This window comes from Oryzias latipes, chromosome 5 (assembly GCF_053564925.1).
Source record: "Oryzias latipes strain Hd-rR chromosome 5, Olatipes_Hd-rR_3.1".
Classification (NCBI taxonomy): Eukaryota; Metazoa; Chordata; class Actinopteri; order Beloniformes; family Adrianichthyidae; genus Oryzias; species Oryzias latipes.
In genome coordinates this window covers 32054608-32073268 of record NC_136241.1, presented here as the reverse complement: position 1 = coordinate 32073268, position 18661 = coordinate 32054608, and the positions used below count along the sequence as shown (strand labels likewise).

The 18661-nt window shown below is 40.2% G+C and overlaps 2 protein-coding genes and 1 long non-coding RNA gene across 3 annotated transcripts; 1 reads left to right on the top strand and 2 right to left on the bottom strand.

The window, feature by feature from the left end:
- Nucleotides 1–1784: 1784 nt before the first annotated feature.
- LOC144992349 (uncharacterized) lies at nt 1785–4633 on the bottom strand. Its single transcript, XM_078948122.1, has 4 exons — nt 3859–4633; nt 3267–3458; nt 3043–3139; nt 1785–2873 (listed from the first exon to the last, which is right to left on the bottom strand). The coding sequence occupies exons 1-4, from the start codon at nt 3889–3891 to the stop codon at nt 1930–1932; spliced, it is 1266 nt and encodes a 421-aa protein (XP_078804248.1). The 5' UTR covers nt 3892–4633; the 3' UTR covers nt 1785–1929.
- Nucleotides 4634–13322: 8689 nt separating this feature from the next.
- On the top strand, nt 13323–15600 carry LOC144992351 (uncharacterized). The gene is made up of 2 exons (XR_013656232.1): nt 13323–14157; nt 14956–15600. It is a non-coding gene; the product is annotated as an uncharacterized LOC144992351 (long non-coding RNA).
- Nucleotides 14931–17142, bottom strand: LOC111947468 (uncharacterized). Its single transcript, XM_023955244.2, has 3 exons — nt 16909–17142; nt 16472–16833; nt 14931–16381 (listed from the first exon to the last, which is right to left on the bottom strand). The coding sequence occupies exons 2-3, from the start codon at nt 16786–16788 to the stop codon at nt 16285–16287; spliced, it is 414 nt and encodes a 137-aa protein (XP_023811012.1). The 5' UTR covers nt 16789–16833; nt 16909–17142; the 3' UTR covers nt 14931–16284.
- Nucleotides 17143–18661: the final 1519 nt, after the last annotated feature.

The window sequence follows — 18661 nt, the reverse complement described above, 5'->3', positions numbered from 1 at the left end:
TCAAATTAATGTTTATAATATAAGCTGTTCACAAAATTCAACTAACGTTAGCCTACTACATCTGTAACATAGTCTCATGCTGTCTAGCTAGCTGTAAGGAGCCAGAGATGAGCAGTAGGGGAGAGTGGGGCACAACCTAACGCTTTTTAACTGTTTCTATTTTTGTAAACCTACTTTGGGTTTAGAGTATTTATTTTTCCCCAAAATTAATTTGTAATATGACCATATTACAGTTTAAAATGTAGTATGATGTAATAAAAAATATACAAGAAATCTTAAAATATAAGTGTTAATATAAAATAACGCAATTTTAAAAAAACTTAAACAATTTATTGATGTGGTAGCTAGTAAACACATTAAGTTTCATCATGCTATACATGCATGTGTGGAAGTATTTAAAACAAGTGTTACAACTGGCCCTGTGTTAGGTTATGTCCTGCTCTCCCCTATTTTAATTACATGTATTTGATTACTTTTGAGTATTTTGTGATTTGTATTTTCCTTAACAAAGATAAATGAAATGTAATTTGTAATAAATACTTAAAATACTTTTTGAAACATAATTGTGTTGTGTTGAAAGGTAGCATAAATATGTTAAGACTGGTTTTTAATTTCTTTATCTTTACAGGTGCTCTGGACGAGGCTTTGGATTACATCCACGATTTAGAAGCCAAGTTGCAAAACACTGGTCTACCACCCCCTACTCTCTTCAGCCGGTACTGTGCATCAGACGACCAAATACGTTTCTACACCAAATTTCCATCCGAGAGTGTTTTTACTATTTTTTGGGAGTCGATTGCACCATCTGCACATAGACTGGTGTACTGGACCAAAGCACAGAGGGCGGGTGAGGAATGCTGCGAAGAGCCCAGCCCACCACGCATCATGCCATTAATAGATGAGTTCTTGATGTACTCTATGCGGGTTGCTGTTGGCATGAAGGAGCAGCTCATTGCTGACATGTTTAATGTGAGCGTTGCCAGGGTTAGCAGGGTTACCATCACCTGGGCCAATTATCTCTTTATGATGCTCAGCTCACTTCCCATCTGGATAAGCAGGGAAAAGGTTAAGTCAATTATGCCCTTTAAATTCCAGAGGTACTGTCCCAATGTTAGAGTGATACTAGACTGCACAGAAATTGCCCTGGAGACAGCCTCATCCCTGACTTTACAGTCAGAAACATTTTCATCTTACAAAAACAGGACGACATTGAAAGGGCTAATTGGAGTTGCTCCCAATGGTTTGGTGACATTCATCTCACCCCTGTACACTGGGTGCATCTCAGATAAGGAGATCACCAGGATCAGTGGAGTCCTTCCCTTGCTGGAGCCAGGAGATGATGTCATGGCAGACAAAGGGTTCCTCATTCAAGACCTCCTTACTGACATTGGATGTAAGCTCGTCATTCCACCTTTCAAGCGTTCCGCTCAATTCAGCAAGGAGGAAACGGAACAAACACAAGCCATTGCCCGCCTCAGGATTATAGTGGAAAGAGTGATCGGTAGAATAAAATCCTTTCACATCTGGGACTCTCCCGTGCCGCTCACACTGATTGGCAGCGTGAATCAGATCTGGCTAAACTGCTGTGTTTTGGCAAATTATCAAGGACCTTTTTGTTTTGAAGATTGAATGTTTGATATGTAAATTATGTATAATGTGTAAATAGTATGTAAATAATTTAGTGTTCCCACATGTTCTTAAAAATCTAATTAAATTGTTATCTTAATATTTTTTATGTTGAAATGTGACTTTGACTTCACAAAAAAATTGAACAAATAAAACAATTTTGTTCAAAATTGTGCCTCATTTAATTTTTTGCTATGACATCAACTGATTAATAAAAGCTAAATAACAAACATTTACAATAAAAATAACATTACAGATCATCAACAGTAAGACAGAAGGCTGAACTGATTGTTAAATACAAGATTATTGTAATTCAAGGTATGCATTCATGTATGTGCCATAATAATATAAATCCAATTTCTCTTTCATTTCTGCTATGAATGAGTCATCACGCCAAATTCTTTCCACAGTTATCGTTGATAGGGTATCTGTAACAAAATCACACCATGTCAGTCCTGTGATTGCCAGCTGGCCCTGAACCTGCCAATAGTACTTATGTGAACGCCTCAGACTGGCGTGGCCTTCCTGCACCTTGAGGTGAGCAACCTGTGATGGATCATTTTTTGTGCTGCTCTTCACCTCAACCAAGCCAAAAGGAGGCGACTCTGAAGGGTCATACACACGACCGTCTGGACTGGCCCCGAGATGTGGTGCGTCAGGGTGAATGAAAAATCCTGCTGGTAAAACGTTAACTCTCAAAAGTGCAGCATAGTTTGCCAGCACTTCAGACTCCACTAGGAGACCACGCTTCATTGCAGCTGTTTGCTTTGTGGAGCCTCTGATCATCCGAATAGCTGCAGACTCCAGCTCTGCACGACACGCCCGACTACAACAAGCATCCCAAAATAGACTAGCGGTCAGCCTTGGTCGCCGTAGCTGTGTCCACGCAGGACATTTGGATTGCTGCTGAGTTTCTTTTGCTATCTCGCAGGACAGCTGTGGTGACACTTCTAGAGACTGGAGATGCATTAACTGATGCAAGGTCGGGACGAAATGCAACCTGGGAAAAGTGTGCTGCATCACAGGAAGGGAGGGAAATTCTGGAGCCATGTGGTGTAGGAGGAGGTCACTCGACTTCTTGGGTGGACAGTGATAGGACATGGGGGATCCACGAGGGACAGACCCAAATATGGATGGCGACAGCTCCATTTCAGAAACCCCATCCAATACAACAGCCATGAGAGATTGGGGCTGCACCTGGCTTAATTTGCTTCCAGATGCCATCATATCTGGATCTGGCAGTGGTCCTACACAAGACAAACACAAGATTATTGGTCACACAAAAGAAAAGAGATGAGTGCATAACTACAACTAAATTTTATTCATTATACCTGCAGTAACCACAAGTTGGTTAGTCATTACATTAAAAAAAACTTAACTTGCTCTCACAAAGCAACAAAAAGTTAAATTATTCACCTGTATATGCCTTGTACAGTGTGGACCTCAGACCTTCCCGACCAACGGTTTTGGGCTTTTGCACCACCAGCTCACTAACAGGTTCAGGATGGATTCCCTTATAAGTAAAAGGCAAAAAGCAATTAGTCTGTAGTCACTACTGGGGGTGTTTTTATAATAATTTACAGTTGTTATGGATACACATCAGTTCTTGAATCATAATGACAATTTGATCACAAACCTACCTGTGTTCTTGGTCTGTGCCATCTTTGCAAGCCACTCGTGCAGGCCAGGGGGGGTGGAACTGCCTGCAGACCCAGCTGTGAATAATGTGCGGTCAGGTACAGGATGGCAACTAGGTGATTGCAGAATCCTTTACCAGCCGCACAACTGCAGGAGAAAGCCTTCAGGTTGGCACTTTCTGCATTCAGTGATATCTAGACACAATAAATTAAATAGGTTACAATTAAGTTATTCTTATGTTGCTATGTCAATGTTCATTATAACATGAAACTATAACTTTCCGTAGGGTGACCAGATTTGAGTGTGTAAAAAAGAGGAGTAAAGTGAGTTTGTAAGATATTTCATCGAGAGTAATTGGTGTGCAGAGCTGCATGCATAAAGCAAATGTGTTCACATTTCATCTATGTTCAATGTTATTTTATTATATAAGTATCAAAAAAGCGGACATGTCCAGGAAAAGAGTACATCTGGTCACCCTAATTTCAGTAAAATAATAGTAAGTGAAGAAAGTGCCGCAACCGCAGCAAGAACAAGAACAAACACGCCAGAACGGGCAACTTTTGCCAACCGGCATACTGTCTTTTATAGTCAAACCTCCAGTTTGTGAGGCTCCTCACTCTTTCTCATTGACCTGAAGCATCTACCTCTCACTACCACCTGTCCCTGGAGTATATTTGATACTACAACAAAACATTACGTGTTATCTCACATAGAAAAATACACAATTTTACAATAATGTCAGTAACATTTCATATTAACATGGTACAGCTTCACCAAATTACTGGTTGTTATGTTAATCTCATGCATTCGCACTTAAACACACACAAAATATTCACTGCCATGTGTTATACCTTATATTACAAATTCACAACACCTAAGATTAAAAGTTGATGTACAGATTTATACCGGTGATGATGCGGCTATGCTATGGCTAAGCTAGCTAAAGCTTACCTTGGTAATTGTGGATAAACTCTTCATGGAACAATTTATACCCCTTGTCCAATTTGCTCCCTTTAGTGGACGAATGCATCTCCACACTCTTCACCACATCGGCGCTGGTGAACTTCGGAAGACAACTCAGGCTCGTCGAAAACACTAGTCTAGCTGCCATTTCTCCGCCAACAAAGCACAAACCGGAACTGGTTTTACACGTTGATGACGTATTTCCGGTTTTTGCGAAAAAGGTCTATATGTGCTCATATTCACTGTAACTCTGCAGCAGCACGTCAAGTTCAGCTGGCGAAAAATACGCAGACCTCTTTTTTTCCACGGTTGCCATGGTGACTCGTGATATCTGCGCTCCATTGATAATGGCTTCTTATAGTCGCGGTGCTCACGCTCACCTCCGAATCAGTCCACTCAGAGTTGATTGATCTAACTCGGATCAGCTTCACTGAAACAGAAAACTCAGAGTTGTTAATCTCCCGATTGACCAACTCAGAGTTCAAGTTCAACCTCAGAGTTGGTCGAACCTCCTTTCTGAAACAGGCCCCAGCTCCTTTGTCTTGCTGGTGTTTAGCAGCAGGTGGTTGTTTTCACACCAGAAAAACAAAGTCAGAGATGACCCCCCTGTACTCCTGCTCGTTTTACCAGAGAACATTTTGAAAATGAAATGTAAAATACTATTTTCATTATCATTTTAATTAAGTGACAGAATAAGCAGTGTTGAGAAATGAAATGAAAAAGCATTTTGGTCGATTGCTTTTTCATTTTAATTTTGAGTCAAAAAATGCAGCTTCATTTTGAAAATGAAAAAGCATTTCTGGTTTTGACTTTTCTTTTTATTTATATGGAGTCCTATACTGTTCGTAATTAAATAAATAAATATTTAATTAAATAAATAAATATGACTTCATGCAAATACACAATCAACCAATAAATCTCTTATAAATATATAAAAAGATCATGTAATTGTGAAAAACCTGCACACCGATTTTAAATTAGCCATTATATTATTCAATATATTTCATTTTGCTTTAAAAACCTGTTCATTACTTTAAAACAGCATTTTAAAATATTCATTTTATTCATGTGGTTCATTATTATAATTCTGTCTTTTTTCAGAAGCTCGTATTTCAAAATCAATATTTTCCAAAGTAGCTTTGTTTTTATTTCATGTTGCTGTTTTTCACAATAGCTTATTTATTTCATGAAGAGCTTTTTCAGGAGACTGTGTCTGTCTGTCAATCAAACTAAACAAGGTGGAGACACTTTTGTGATTGGCTACTCCTTTACTCAGACATGAGCAGCAGCACCCTAACTACATTGATCGAAGATGCTTCACCAAACGTGACGGCGCAATGCACACTCCTCAACACTAGGGGGAGTATGCACCTCAACACATCCGCAGTGTTACACGAAATTGGGCAGTTTTTGTTCTAAATTTGCGGATAAAAGTGGCTTTGGGGGAGTGTGCATAATTCAGGTGATTTTGTGGTCGGTTCAGTGGTTATCATCTTCTCATTAACATCTAGTAGTGGTCTAAGTTAGGGAAGTTAGAGTCAGACCAGGCAGCTGCGCAAAGCGGAACAAGCCTGCTCAGGCCTCCTGAACCTTATGATATTTTTCTATTTTCAATGAGACAATGATTATAATCAGGTCCTCTGATTTTATTTTTCCCTCCCGGGAATATGTTGAACCTTTCCTGCGATGACGTTTCTGAACCTGGTCGGAAAACGCAGCGGAGATCCATGATTGATTGAGCAATTCTGCAGCCAGGGCTTACTCCAAGAATCAGGCTCTGTACTTTGGAGGAAACCTGAATGTTTTTATTCTGATGTCTTTTGGAATAGTTTACATTATTGGCTTTTCCCCAAGATTCCACTTTTAGCAGACTTTTCTATTAAGGATATCATTTTTGGGTTTATTTTAGAAAACAAAAGCACAGAACTTATTCTGAATGATGTAATTATTTTGGGTAAATTCTATATACATAAATGTCGTTTCCTTAAAATCAAACCTTTTTTTTCTAAGTTTCACAAAGAACTGTGCTCTTTTTTTTCATCTGTAAATTTCATGGAAAACAAACTTGCTATGGAACTTCAAAGTATCATATGTAAATTGCAGCTTTTTGATAGCCCCCTAAACTAAGAATCATTACAATGTCTATGTAAACCCCCCCCCTTTTTTTTTTAATTTACTTTTAATTTATTTTTTATTTTTATTTTATTTTAATGTCTTGTATTTATTTTATTTTTCTGTATCATTGGAAAAAAAAATTCTATTGTTTTATTCTGCATTTGTTGTTTGTACATGTCCAGTATTTTTTTCGATGTTTCCATACTCTGCATAATTGTATACAATTGTCTCAAACTGTTAACCTCAATTGTCTTTTTCAATTAAAAAAAAAAAAAAAAAAACTTTGGAGGAAACCTTTTTTTACTATTACTTTTCCAGGTGACAGGGCAACAGACCCTTAACTTGCACTCACACACTCACTCTCGCACTGCCTGGGCGCTCTGATTTACACGTAATTTAATAATGAGGAGTGTTTCAACGGGGGACTTCGAGATGTGGACGACCGGAGCTCCTCTGTCGTTTCCACACAAACCCTCAAACTACAAAAACAGAGTCGACCATGTTTGCATCTTCTGCAGCAGACAGACTGTTTGTCTCTATTTGATCTCTAATGTCAGCAAAGCCGCACGGATATTGCTGAAATATGTCACCTCTCTGACTGGCACACTGCTGAGCGGGTATCGAGGAATAAGAGTCGATTTCCATGGATGAGCCAATGAGCGTTTAGATCCCGCCCACTTTCACTGATTGACAGATGGACTCATTCTCCTGAAAAAGCTCTTCATGAAATAAAAAAGTCATTGTGAAAAACAGCAACATGAAATAAAAACAAAGCTACTTTGGAAAATATTGATTTTGTAATACGAGCTTCTGAAAAAAGACAGAATTATAATAATATTCCACATGATTAAAAATGAATATTTTAAAATGCTGTTTTAAAGTAATGAACAGGTTTTTAAAGCAAAATGAAATATATTTAATAATATAATGGCTTATTTAAAATCAGTGTGCAAGTTTTTTTACAATTTTTTTATATTTATGAGAGATTTATTGGTTGATTGTGTTTTTGCATGAGGCCATATTTATTCATTTAATTAAATATTTATTTATTTAGTTATGAACAGTATAGGACTCCATACATGTCTGACGGTAGTGCTCAATGTTAACAGAGACGGGAGCTCAAAACGCTGCTGTACACCCACAGAAAAAGGCATGCCTCACCAGCAGGGGGCAGACGTGAGCTGACAGCTGCTTTGTAGCTACCTGCTGCCGTAGAAAAAGACTGAGAACGTCTGTCTCATAAAATAAAGAATAAAGATAAAATAAAGAAGACTTTTCCAGCAGATCATAGAGATTTTTTTGGAGAAGGATCAACACATGGGCTCAAAAAGTAAGGCCAAACACGTTTTTCAATGTTTTTTTTTTTTTTTTTTTTTTTTTTACAAATAACATGGGAGTAAGTGGATAAAAATGTAAGTAAAATATTTTTTTTGTTTTTATGATCATTTTTACAGACAACATTTGATAAATGATTAAAGAACCAAAATTTGAAGTTGGAAAAATACCAGAAATAGTTACTGAGGGTCAAATGTCTGCTGAACACATCTGAATACTTTAATTTGTTTACAGTATGTCTGAATGATTTACACACAAGATTTGTGTTCTATCCATGTCTATACAAGAAAAATTCTATGTAGGACAAATATGTTCTTGTGTGTATTTTATAAGCTGTTAGCTGCTGTTGGATGAATGGTGAAATATTCAGTTCTTGCTATTGTAAATCTAACTCCAGAGGAGACAGTGCCTCACCAGCCATTAACCTCACCGCACGTCACTGAAGCGCTCCTCCCGGCACCCCCCTCGCAAGGGGTGTAAGAGAGGGGAAAAGCGAGGAGCCTATGGCAGGCCATTTTAACATTAAAGGGCTAAGTTTGACTATCCGGAATTAACATTGTAGATATCAACGACGTATTTCTGACTAGTCGTAATTACATTTTGGATAGTCGGAATTGTAATTCAAGATATCTGTAACGTAATTGTGACTAGTCGAAACGACCGATAGAGATATCTATAATTCAGTTTTGACTAGGCAAAACTGAATTATAGATATCTGCAATGACGTCATTGAAAACGACATTCAACTCGTCACACATCTTAAATGACAATTGCAGATATCTGTAATTCAGTTTTGCCTAGGCAGAATGATAGTTAAAGATATCTCATACGTCATCATCACTAGCTCCTTCTGTCTTGCACGGGCTGCAGGATTAAAAAGACAATTAAAAATCGCTTCACCCGCTGGCTGCTCTACGACGGAGATTAAGGGCCACCCAAAAAGTAAAATTACAAGATTTTAAGTCGTAAATTTATGAGGAAAAACTCGTAAGTGGAAGTGAGCATGCTGAGCAGCAGGTGAACGCCACACAGCAGCAGCAGTCCGACTAAACTTTGTTGAAGAGGTGAGCTGAATGTTTATTGATAACGTTCTAAATGTTTGGAAGCTTGTTAGTTTGATTTATGATTTATTCATGTTTTATTCATTGTTGGGTGGTTTGCAGGATCCCAGCACCCCAATGAAGCCGTCGGTGTCCCTGGAGCTGTCCACCTGAATCCTTTCTTCCTCCGTTCAAGACCAGGGGCCTCATTTATAAAACTTTGCGTAGGATTTGCGTCAGAAGTGGCGTACGGATGAAACATAGGACGTGCGTACGCAAAGAAATATTCGGATTTATAAAACCGTGCGCACGCACATCCTACGCATCTTTCCCTTAATAAATCACAACCGATTCTAAATACAGCGCAGCTTTTTGCGGCTTCGTGACACGCCCATATTTGTCCATAAATAGTCCGTGAAACGCCCACAAATGAATATTCATTGATTGCGAAACCATGGCAATCACAGAGAGGAAATGAAAAAAACGTAACTTCACTCAATGTGAAGTAGAAGTTATTGTTGGCGAGGTGGAAAAGAGGAGAAAAGTGTTGTTTGGAGGGCACAGTGTGGGCATTACTAATGCCAAAAAGGCACGTGAGCGGCAAACGGTGGCAGACGCCATAAATGCTGTAACTTCAAAACCATCCGAGGTTGTGAGGCTGCATGCGCCGGGGGGACCGGAGCGCCAGATGCACCGGGTGACACGCGTGGTTCCTCCGAGTGCTCCTCTGTAACGCCGGGCCCAAAAGCCCGCAGAGGTCCAACAGGACGGCTGGAGGAAGTCAGAACCGGCTCATAAGCCACTCGTCCTCGTTTGCCAGCAAGTCTTGTTGCTGTCTAAAGATGCGTTCACTCCGAATTCTTCCATTTGCCACATCTTCTAAGAGCGTAAGATCAGCCATTGTGCGTCATTACGCATTGTGATGGGGCATTTTATTTCCATCCATTTAATTACATCTGACAAGCTACAGACGTCGGTAATAATCAACGTGGAAATGGGAAATTGTTCAGCGCAAATGTAATTTCTTGTTGCTTTCTGAATGTTTGAGACATACGCCATACAATTTTTTTTTTCAAAAATAAAACTAACTAAAGGCATATGCATGAATACCATAATTCCATAGCTTATGAAGAAATGTTTTAATATGAAGACAAATTTCCCCAGTGGACAATTAATACATCTGTCCGTCCGTCCGTCCGTCCGCACCTATCTGCTCCGCCAGACGGACACATTGACGAGAATATCAGTTTTGTACATTATTTCGTTCTGTTAACTATATTATTTATGAGGATGAATTGCACAACATGCCAATATTGCAGAACATATTTCACTTTTCTTTCTGCAAATATGTGTTCATTTGAATTTCTGTTGTAATTTTCGTTTGATTGTTTTGTTTGTTTCACTGCTGATCGATCAAATGGGTGTTCGTGTAGGCTGTCAATTTTGAGACTTGCTTTGTGAAGTCTTCATGTTATTTATGAGAGGCAGTATTGTCATTTTGACTTTCACGTGTTTCTTCCATCTGCCGACGGTGTCGCCGTTTCTCAATTAACCCGTTTTTGTGCGTACGCCTGGGTCAGAGCTTGCGTGAAGGACCGCACATTTTCCCGTCAAGTTTGCTTTTTATAAATCTCAACTATTGCGTAGAGAGTGGCGTACGCCTTCTTTTGTGCGTACGCAACGTTTATAAATGAGGCCCCAGATTTCTACGTTTCTGTGACGCTTCCGTCCGAGGATGAGCACTTTTTTTGGCATTTTCAACGTTGTAATGCTAATATAACAGACTATTTTCATTCCTCTTTATTGTTTTATGTTGGATCGGGACGCTTCATCTGCAGGAGAGGTGTATCTAACACTGTTTACTTCCGCATTGGTGTTCAGATGACAGGTTCATGACATTAGGTGACTGATGAACTGCAGGTTAGGTGAATGAAAAGGAAAATAAAGGCAGCAGCGGTCCTCTGCACCCAAATGTGTCTCTGAGCTCCTCATTTTACATATGAAAGTCCGCTTTACCGACACCGAACCCCGGAAAGCCGGCTCCACTGACAATAATCTGATTTTGAGTCGCCAAAAGATTCAGAATCACTTTGTTTTAAAGCTATCCGGAAATAAAGCTTCACCAAAGGCTCCACACATTTCATCTTCAAGCTAGGCTCCGATAAACGGAAAACTTTGGTGTTTTTCTCTTTTCTTTTCTCTCTTTCCGACTGCGGTCAGAAGCGCAGGGGAGATTTCCTCCGCCGACGGCGATTCTCCTTCGGGGTTCACCCCTGATCGGAACCCTCAGCCTCCAGTGCGGATTAAGAACGACTCCAAAACAGTTATTCTGGGAGGGGGACACCTTTTTATTTCGGTGCTCCGTCCTCCGAACACACTGTATCAACGCACACACCTCCGCTCCGTGCTCACCCCCATCTCAGCACACACACACACTGACACTCCACAACACTTTTATCTCCTAAATTTACGAGATAAAAGTCGTAATAAAAGAAAACAAAACATTTTTTTGTAAACTGGCCCTAAAAAACCCCGTCGTACTGCTCCGACATGGTGCTAATCAGTGGTAATTACAAGTTAGCAGGTGCGATTTGAATGATTAGAACAACACGCTCTGCTCCTCCCCTAAAGTGCGATGCGGACCTAATTTGCATACAGATATCTGCAACGTCATTTCGCCTAGTCAAAACTCTAATTCAAGATATCTTTAATTACATTTTGACTATCCTGAATGAACATTACAGGTATCTCAAGTTTCAGATATCTCTATTCAAATTTCATTTCAAGATATCTGTAACTTAATTAAAGATATCTACAATTAAATTATGACTATCCCTAACTCCAGTTGGAGATATCTACTACGTCATTTTGACTAGTCATAATTCCAGTCACAGATATCTACAACGTCATTTCGCCTAGTCAAAACTTAATTTAAGGTATCTGAAAAGGAACATGTAGATATCTTGAATTGACTTGAATTCAAGATATCTTTAACTTGAGTTTTGACTAGTAAGAATGGAATTGTAGATATCTGAAACTGGAATTACAGATATCTACAATTCAGTTACAGATATCCGTAATTCATGAAGTGGATATCTGCAACTGAATTGTAGATATCTTTAATTGTAAACCCCATACAAATGAATGGTGAAAGTGATGTCATTTGTCCTAGGAATAATATCTTTGAGGATATCTGAAATTACGATTACGGATAGGAAGAATGTAGTTGCGGATATCTGAAACGTTCTTTTTGACTAGGCAAAACTCAAATAAAGATATCTGCAACACACATCCAGTCTAGCTTTTAAATGTTAAAAAGGCTTGCCATAAGGAGCCCGCGGGGTGAGGGCAGAGCGCCGAGGCGTCCGCGCTTCGCACCGGGCATCCGCAGAGCAGCCGATCGGTCCTGTTTGAGCTCCAAAGCCTTCTGTGACAGACAGGCCTGTGGGTGGTAGTTTGTCCCTCATGGTTTGCCATAGGTTAACATTCATGGCCAGCACCTATCTGTTGAGCTGTGATTGGACAATGAGGCTGTTAAATAGCAGCTGTGGGAGTTCCAGTTAGACGCTGGTTTCCTGGTTTGGCCTTGTTGAGTGATCTTGACATGTGGACCCTTTTTTACTTAAGTTTTTAAGCTTGCAACATTTTTAATTGTATTTATATTAACAGGTGTTGGCATGAGTTCTGACCCGGGGACATGAGAGGTAACATAAGGGTTTGTAAACATGTGTTTGTCCCAGGGAGAACTAACTTATTTGTCTTTTTCCAGCAGAGTTGCCACTGCTGTTTTTGCTTAGTGTTTTTAGTCATTGTTTTTAATGTTTTAATCAAGCTTATACCATGGTCCGGTTGAATACTCAATTCTGATTGGCTGCTGGGTGTGGATTAAGCCATGATAACCGCACCATGAAAAAATAAGTTCCGGTCACCTAGCTTAAATGTTTTGTATCACTGCGCCGGCTTCTTTAAAACAACCTTTTGCTTCATCATCTGGACAAACAAGCGGTAAGACGTGAACTTTCTCTCTGAACTGATTCTTTATTCAACATAGATATATTTATAGATATCTCTCGCCAAATCTTGATTGAAGCGGTGGTGCTGCGCAACGTGGACTATGTTACGCAACACATAGTCCGCCTTTTGTGAGAAAAGCAATCCAAATCGGACAAAAAAAACAAGAATTGAGGACTTAAAAATTGGTTAATATGTATTGCTTTTGTAAGTGACCATGGTATAAGCGGGTTAATGGCCTTCGAAGTGTGCGTTATTACTTTTTAACGCACGTCGGACGGTTCAGGCTTCCACGACGTGCGTTTAAAAAGTAATAACGCATACTTCGTTGGCCATTAACCCTTACTTGAAACCCTTGCTTTTATCCATTTTTAAACTGTTTGTGCTCATTTTAGTATCTTGGTGGTTTGACCTGGCTGGAGGTGGCTGCCTCCTCCCGTTATCCTTATGGTAGCTGTTGGGTGCCATACGTAGTATTGTGTAAGGGGGACCCTCCTGTTTTTGGCCCATAAATTAGTGGTGTCCTGCTCAGGTGCACCTCCTTGTTTTGTATTTTTTTTCTTTTAATCACTGTTTGGGTTGTGGTTTGTTTTTGTGTGTATTGGGGCCCTGAGCAGTACTCCTGGTGAGGGTTTGGTTTGGAGATTTCCCTTGGCATCGTTGCTTGGTTACCGGTGCAGTGGGGCTGAGAAGATCCTGGAGGCAGCCGCCCTCATGCTGTGTTGGAGTGCGGTCCAACTGTCCGAGTTTATTTTAACCTTCTATTATGGAACTTGTCAAGTTTTTAATTGTATACTTTGAACTATCAAATCCAGTCTCCATTTGGGGTGCAAGTGTAAGAGGGCATACGGTCACACTTCTCTGGAGCAAACCTCTTCTATGCATGACGTTAAACCAGAGCAGTAGTGTCACACGATCGGAATGAACCACCGATCTCGATCGGTAAGAAATTTTGATCCGAATGAGTCTGCTTGGGGCAGAGTATTCCGAACGGCGTGTTTACATGACACATTTTTCTTCCGATCGGGGGTTCATTCTGATTACTTCTGTCCATGTAAACACAGCTACTGATTCTTGAACATTGCTTGTAAGAATCTGCTGATACTGACTGGAATCCCTGCGAACTTTGACAAGATTGAGATGGATTGTTCTCACCATCCTTCGCCTCTGCCTGAGAGTTTTCTGGGCCGGCCACTCCAGGCCTATGCTTGAACTGTGCCTGTGGTCTTCCATTTTCTCACTATATTTCTCACAGTGGAAATTGACAGCTGAAATCTCTTGGCAAGCTTTTTTTATCCTTCACCTAAACCATGATGAACAATCTTTTTCAGGTCATCTGACAGCTGTTTTGAGGTTCCCATGTTGACATTCTTCAGAGGAGAAAAACTTGCTCTTGGCCACCTTACTTCTCATGCTTGGTTTCACATGTGTAAGTAGGTCAATGAGCTTGTAATACAAATTTTGTGTTCCAGTTATTATTGCTAAAGGTAGTCAAATCAATAAAACAGGGGTGCCCAAATTTACGCACCTGCCTATTTTTGTTTAAGTAATTATTGCAGTTTCTTTAAATCCAATAAACTTCATTTCACTTCTCAAATATCACTGTGTTCATCTGATATGATATAACTGAAATTGATGGTCCGAACAACCAATGTTGGCGGAATAGTCATTGCTGCAGATGGATGGGGGGCATGAAACACGTTCACATATGCTGCCTTTCTTATGACAGTTAAATAAGAACTGGAATGGAAATTAGTTTAGAAATATTTTAAGTCTTCTGCCTAAATTCACCCAAGGGGCCCAAGGCAATCACCTACCTTTGCCTGATGTTAAGTCCGCCCCTGCATATTCTGTAGGTTAACAGACTGACTTTGGAAAACTGGTTTGATTCAGTCCCGGATGATGTTTGCATAAAAAACTGGAAGATCAACTTCATTTGTCCAACAGTTTTTAAATCAACCAATCAAAAAATGTCTTTAGATGTCATGTGCATGTACAGGTGTAACATACCTGTAACCTACCCTGTGCCTTTATCAACACAACTTTGATTGGTGTGGAAAATGTTATTGGATAAACTTGCAGTTGTGCAGATTTCCCTGACAGGAGGGTTTTTCTGAGGTTCGGAAAGCTCCACTCAGAAGAAAACACTTGCTGAACAGCCTCCTGCTGCTGTTTTTACTACAGTTTTGAACGCTAACATCACACATTTACTTGTTTTTATTTACAGATTTGATTCGACTGAGAGCTGAAATCAGGACAATCTTTTCACAGCTTTCACACCAAACGACCACATGTTTACCTTCTTTGGCCACCAAAGCCATCAGAATCATTAGGGTCAGGATCCCTTTTTAATGGTGGTGTTAAGCATTGCAGACATTGTTATCTGTCCCATCAGCTCTGCTCCTGCTGGTCCAGGATGTCCAGATTCACGGCTCGTACTTCCAACAATTCCTAAAAACTCTGTCCAATGCTCCTGATGTGAAGTTTCCTGTTCCTCCTACAATTGTATTTGTGACCTTCATAGACTCAGATTACAAGACAGTGACAGCGTACGCATACAAACCAGAGCAGGAACTTGGTTTCTTATTGATACTTTAGCACACAACTCAACAAAACCAGTTAGGCCGGCATATATTTTCTTGTAAATTCTATCCTTTCCTTTCATTAATCATCATTAAACTCATGTGACTAACTTCCAGTTTCCTTAAAAAGGCTTCTATGCGACTGGAAAGGAGGTAACACGTTTTCTTCATCTAGTAAAAAGTCTTTCAAAGGAATCTTTTTAGAGTTGTTTACAGTTCAAATTCCTGACATGAGAAGATTTACGAAGGTCATAGTAAACTTAGTGATTCCATTAAAGGACTACAAACATTTAATATGTCAGCCTCATTCCTGTTTGTCAAACATTAAACATGCTAACAATGTTGACTTTTTAAATTTGAATTTGTAGGAACATCAGTTTAAATAAAAACAGAATTTATTGTAAATAATCTGAATTTGTTTTCTGTTCAGAATTAGTCACATAAGTGTTTAGATAATCCAGTATGAGACCATTTGAATCGGTAATACGTTTGAGCATGTCAGAAATATTTCTTCATGTCCCACTTCCTTCACAGATGTTTGTTATTTAACTTAAAAATGTACATAAAGACCATCCAGCAGAAAATAAAGCGGATTCTTTGATCAATAAAGTGAGATCCTCCAGTTCCTCTTGTTTTGGATTAGACCTTAGATCACATCTGACAACACGATTCACAAAGGAACAAGCAGCGTCTATATAAATTATCAGACAATATTTACAATAAATTATTGGATTACGTAGAAAAATGCAGTCACAGACAGTCCAGAACAGTGAAGTTCTAGACTGTAAAACTTTTTATGGCCGAACATATGTGGGTGTGCGCCGGTCATGTGTACCAACATGTCCTCCTTGTCTGAAGATCTCCAGAAAACAAGTCGTCTCCGGTAGCTGTTCAGCACGCCTGCCTTCGCCGGCGTGATTATCCATAAGGTTTTGATGATAGTCCTTCAGGTGGTTCCAGCTGCGGCGGCGCGCTCAGCAGTTGTGTCTTTGTTGCTGCTTCACGCCGCCTTTGAAGACTCGCCGCAGGTTTTCAAATTTTCCCTTCAAACCAGACTGCCTTGACTGGGAACTGAACAGAAGCACAAATCCATTTATTTTAGACATTTGAGGTTTAACCAAAACACTGAAGATTAAAAACAGTTGTCAAACCAGAACCTACTTTGTGGACGGACTGTCCTTCATCTCTGTGTCTTTCTGGGTAGAGTCCTCGTCACTGTCCTCAGGCTGGTTGGGCAGCTGGTCCCAGATCTCAGTGTTGACCCACAGGGAGCCGGGCAGCGTCAGCCTGGCGCTGGTGCAGGTGATCCAGCGGCACAAGGGGCAGGTGACGGTGCAGAGCGGCCCCTCCAGGATGGATATTTTTTCCAGGCAAGGTGTGCAGAACGCGTGGTTGCAGTGGAGGAGCCGCGGGACGCGGTTGCTGCGGGAGTATTCGCAGCAGCAGACGATGCACTCCAGATCCTCGTTTGGAAACATGGTGCCAGGTCGCAACGACAGGAAGACCCTTTCAGTACAAAAGCACTGCAAAGGAGAAAATAAGTAAGATTAAAGAATCTGACAGTAAAAATTCAAATAAAAGATGTTAGGGACACTTACAGGTCGGACTGCTTGGCTGCTTCAAAGTGAAGTTGCTGCTGTGCTGAAAGCTGGAAAATGTGACCGGCTGAGGTGCTGCTGCGCTTTTTAAGAACAGCTCCAAGGAGGAAGTCAAACAAGTTACAGCACTTCCAAAGAAGAGCAGGCATCGGATTAACAGGTCTTCTGTGGAATTCCTCGCACAAGCATTTGTTCAGTTTTTTCAAACAGCTGCCACACAAGGAGATTCAGGCCATGTTTTTATTAAAGGCCCTGCCTTTTTTTTTAACTAAATGTGATGCACAATAGTAAATAATCAGCAGATAAATGAGCCGTCTGACTGTGCTGCGCCGCTTTGCAAACACTAGACAAGCAAGGTGCTGCTATAAATAAGAACAAAAACAAAAGAAGTGATCAAATAAAATTTAAAAAAGGAATATACAGGAAAAACAAACATGTTGGTTCTCTTTGTGTCTCTTTATTTGGACCTATATGACCTCTATTGGTCGTCAGAACTGATTCAGAATCTCCAAAAGGTGCAGGTGCTGCTTGGCTCATGGGTTAGTGGAAAGAATCTGCGCTCTGACTGCATCAGTCTTTGCTTTTAAACATGTTAAAACCATTTCTTATTGTCAGATAAATGCATCTAGACATTAAAGAAAAACACAATTAGAAACAACAGACCACAACAAGAATCAAGTTTCTGATGCACGAGGGAGGAAAGCAAGTGTGGTAGAAAACGTCCACCACGCTTCTCTTCTCAAAGGACTGGTTCTCTCCGTGCTCCTTTTATTAAGAATTCAAGTAGGAGGTGACAATTTCCAGACAAAGAGAAAAGTTCATTAGGGGGTGTCGTATAATGACCCATTTGGGTGGATTCTAAGTTCAAACAGTATTCCTTATCAGCTAAGGACAGTGTGTCGTAAAACCCTCTCATCCTAGCTGGGGATGAGAAACAGATGAACAAACACACAACTTTTTTCTAAAAAGGTCAATCTGAGTTTACATTTAAACATACATTCAAACAATGATAATAATAAAACAATTTCCTTCACACTTATCTAGGATTGATGTGTTTTTGGTGCAACAATCAGAAGCCTTTTGATCAGCAGAGGAATAAACACACAAAGCTTTGCTGACTCAGTGCAGGAGGAGGAGCTGACAAAAATCTGTTTGTGATTCATTTTAGACTGTTTTGGGGAAAAAACCCTTCCTGCAGATGTTGAAATTGAAACCAAACAAGGTGAAAACATGAAGGAATCTGAGCCAAACGTGTCGCTAGAGCGAATGCAGAGAATCACAAAATCCTGTTTTGGTCGTGATGAAACCTCGATCGCCATCTATGCACGGGTTCACGAAAAAAAAAGAGCAAAACTCTTTAGAAAAGAAAAGTAAAATTCCACATCGCCATAGAGGGAGTTGTTATGACCCTCCCCCTTGTCAAAAACAAACAGATAACACCCTTAGCTAATTGTGTCGATGCACTGGTGCGGGACCCGCATGTCAGCAGGCTTCAACCAGGACGCCGCTTTGAGCACAAAGGAGAGACTCCCGCACGGATGTTTTGCACAGAATCACCCGACAGAAAGAGAGAAAACTGTTTTAGTGAGGAGAACCTCGCGGGTCGCGAGTTTGAGACCCCTGGTTTAAAGGTTCCTGAGCCTCAGGTTACAGACCCCTGGTTTAGGCTCATGTAGGCCCCAAGCAGGCAAACAAAACATGAGGCCCTCTGCAGCTGTTGTACTTATCTTTTGTATTTAAATCCTTACCGGGT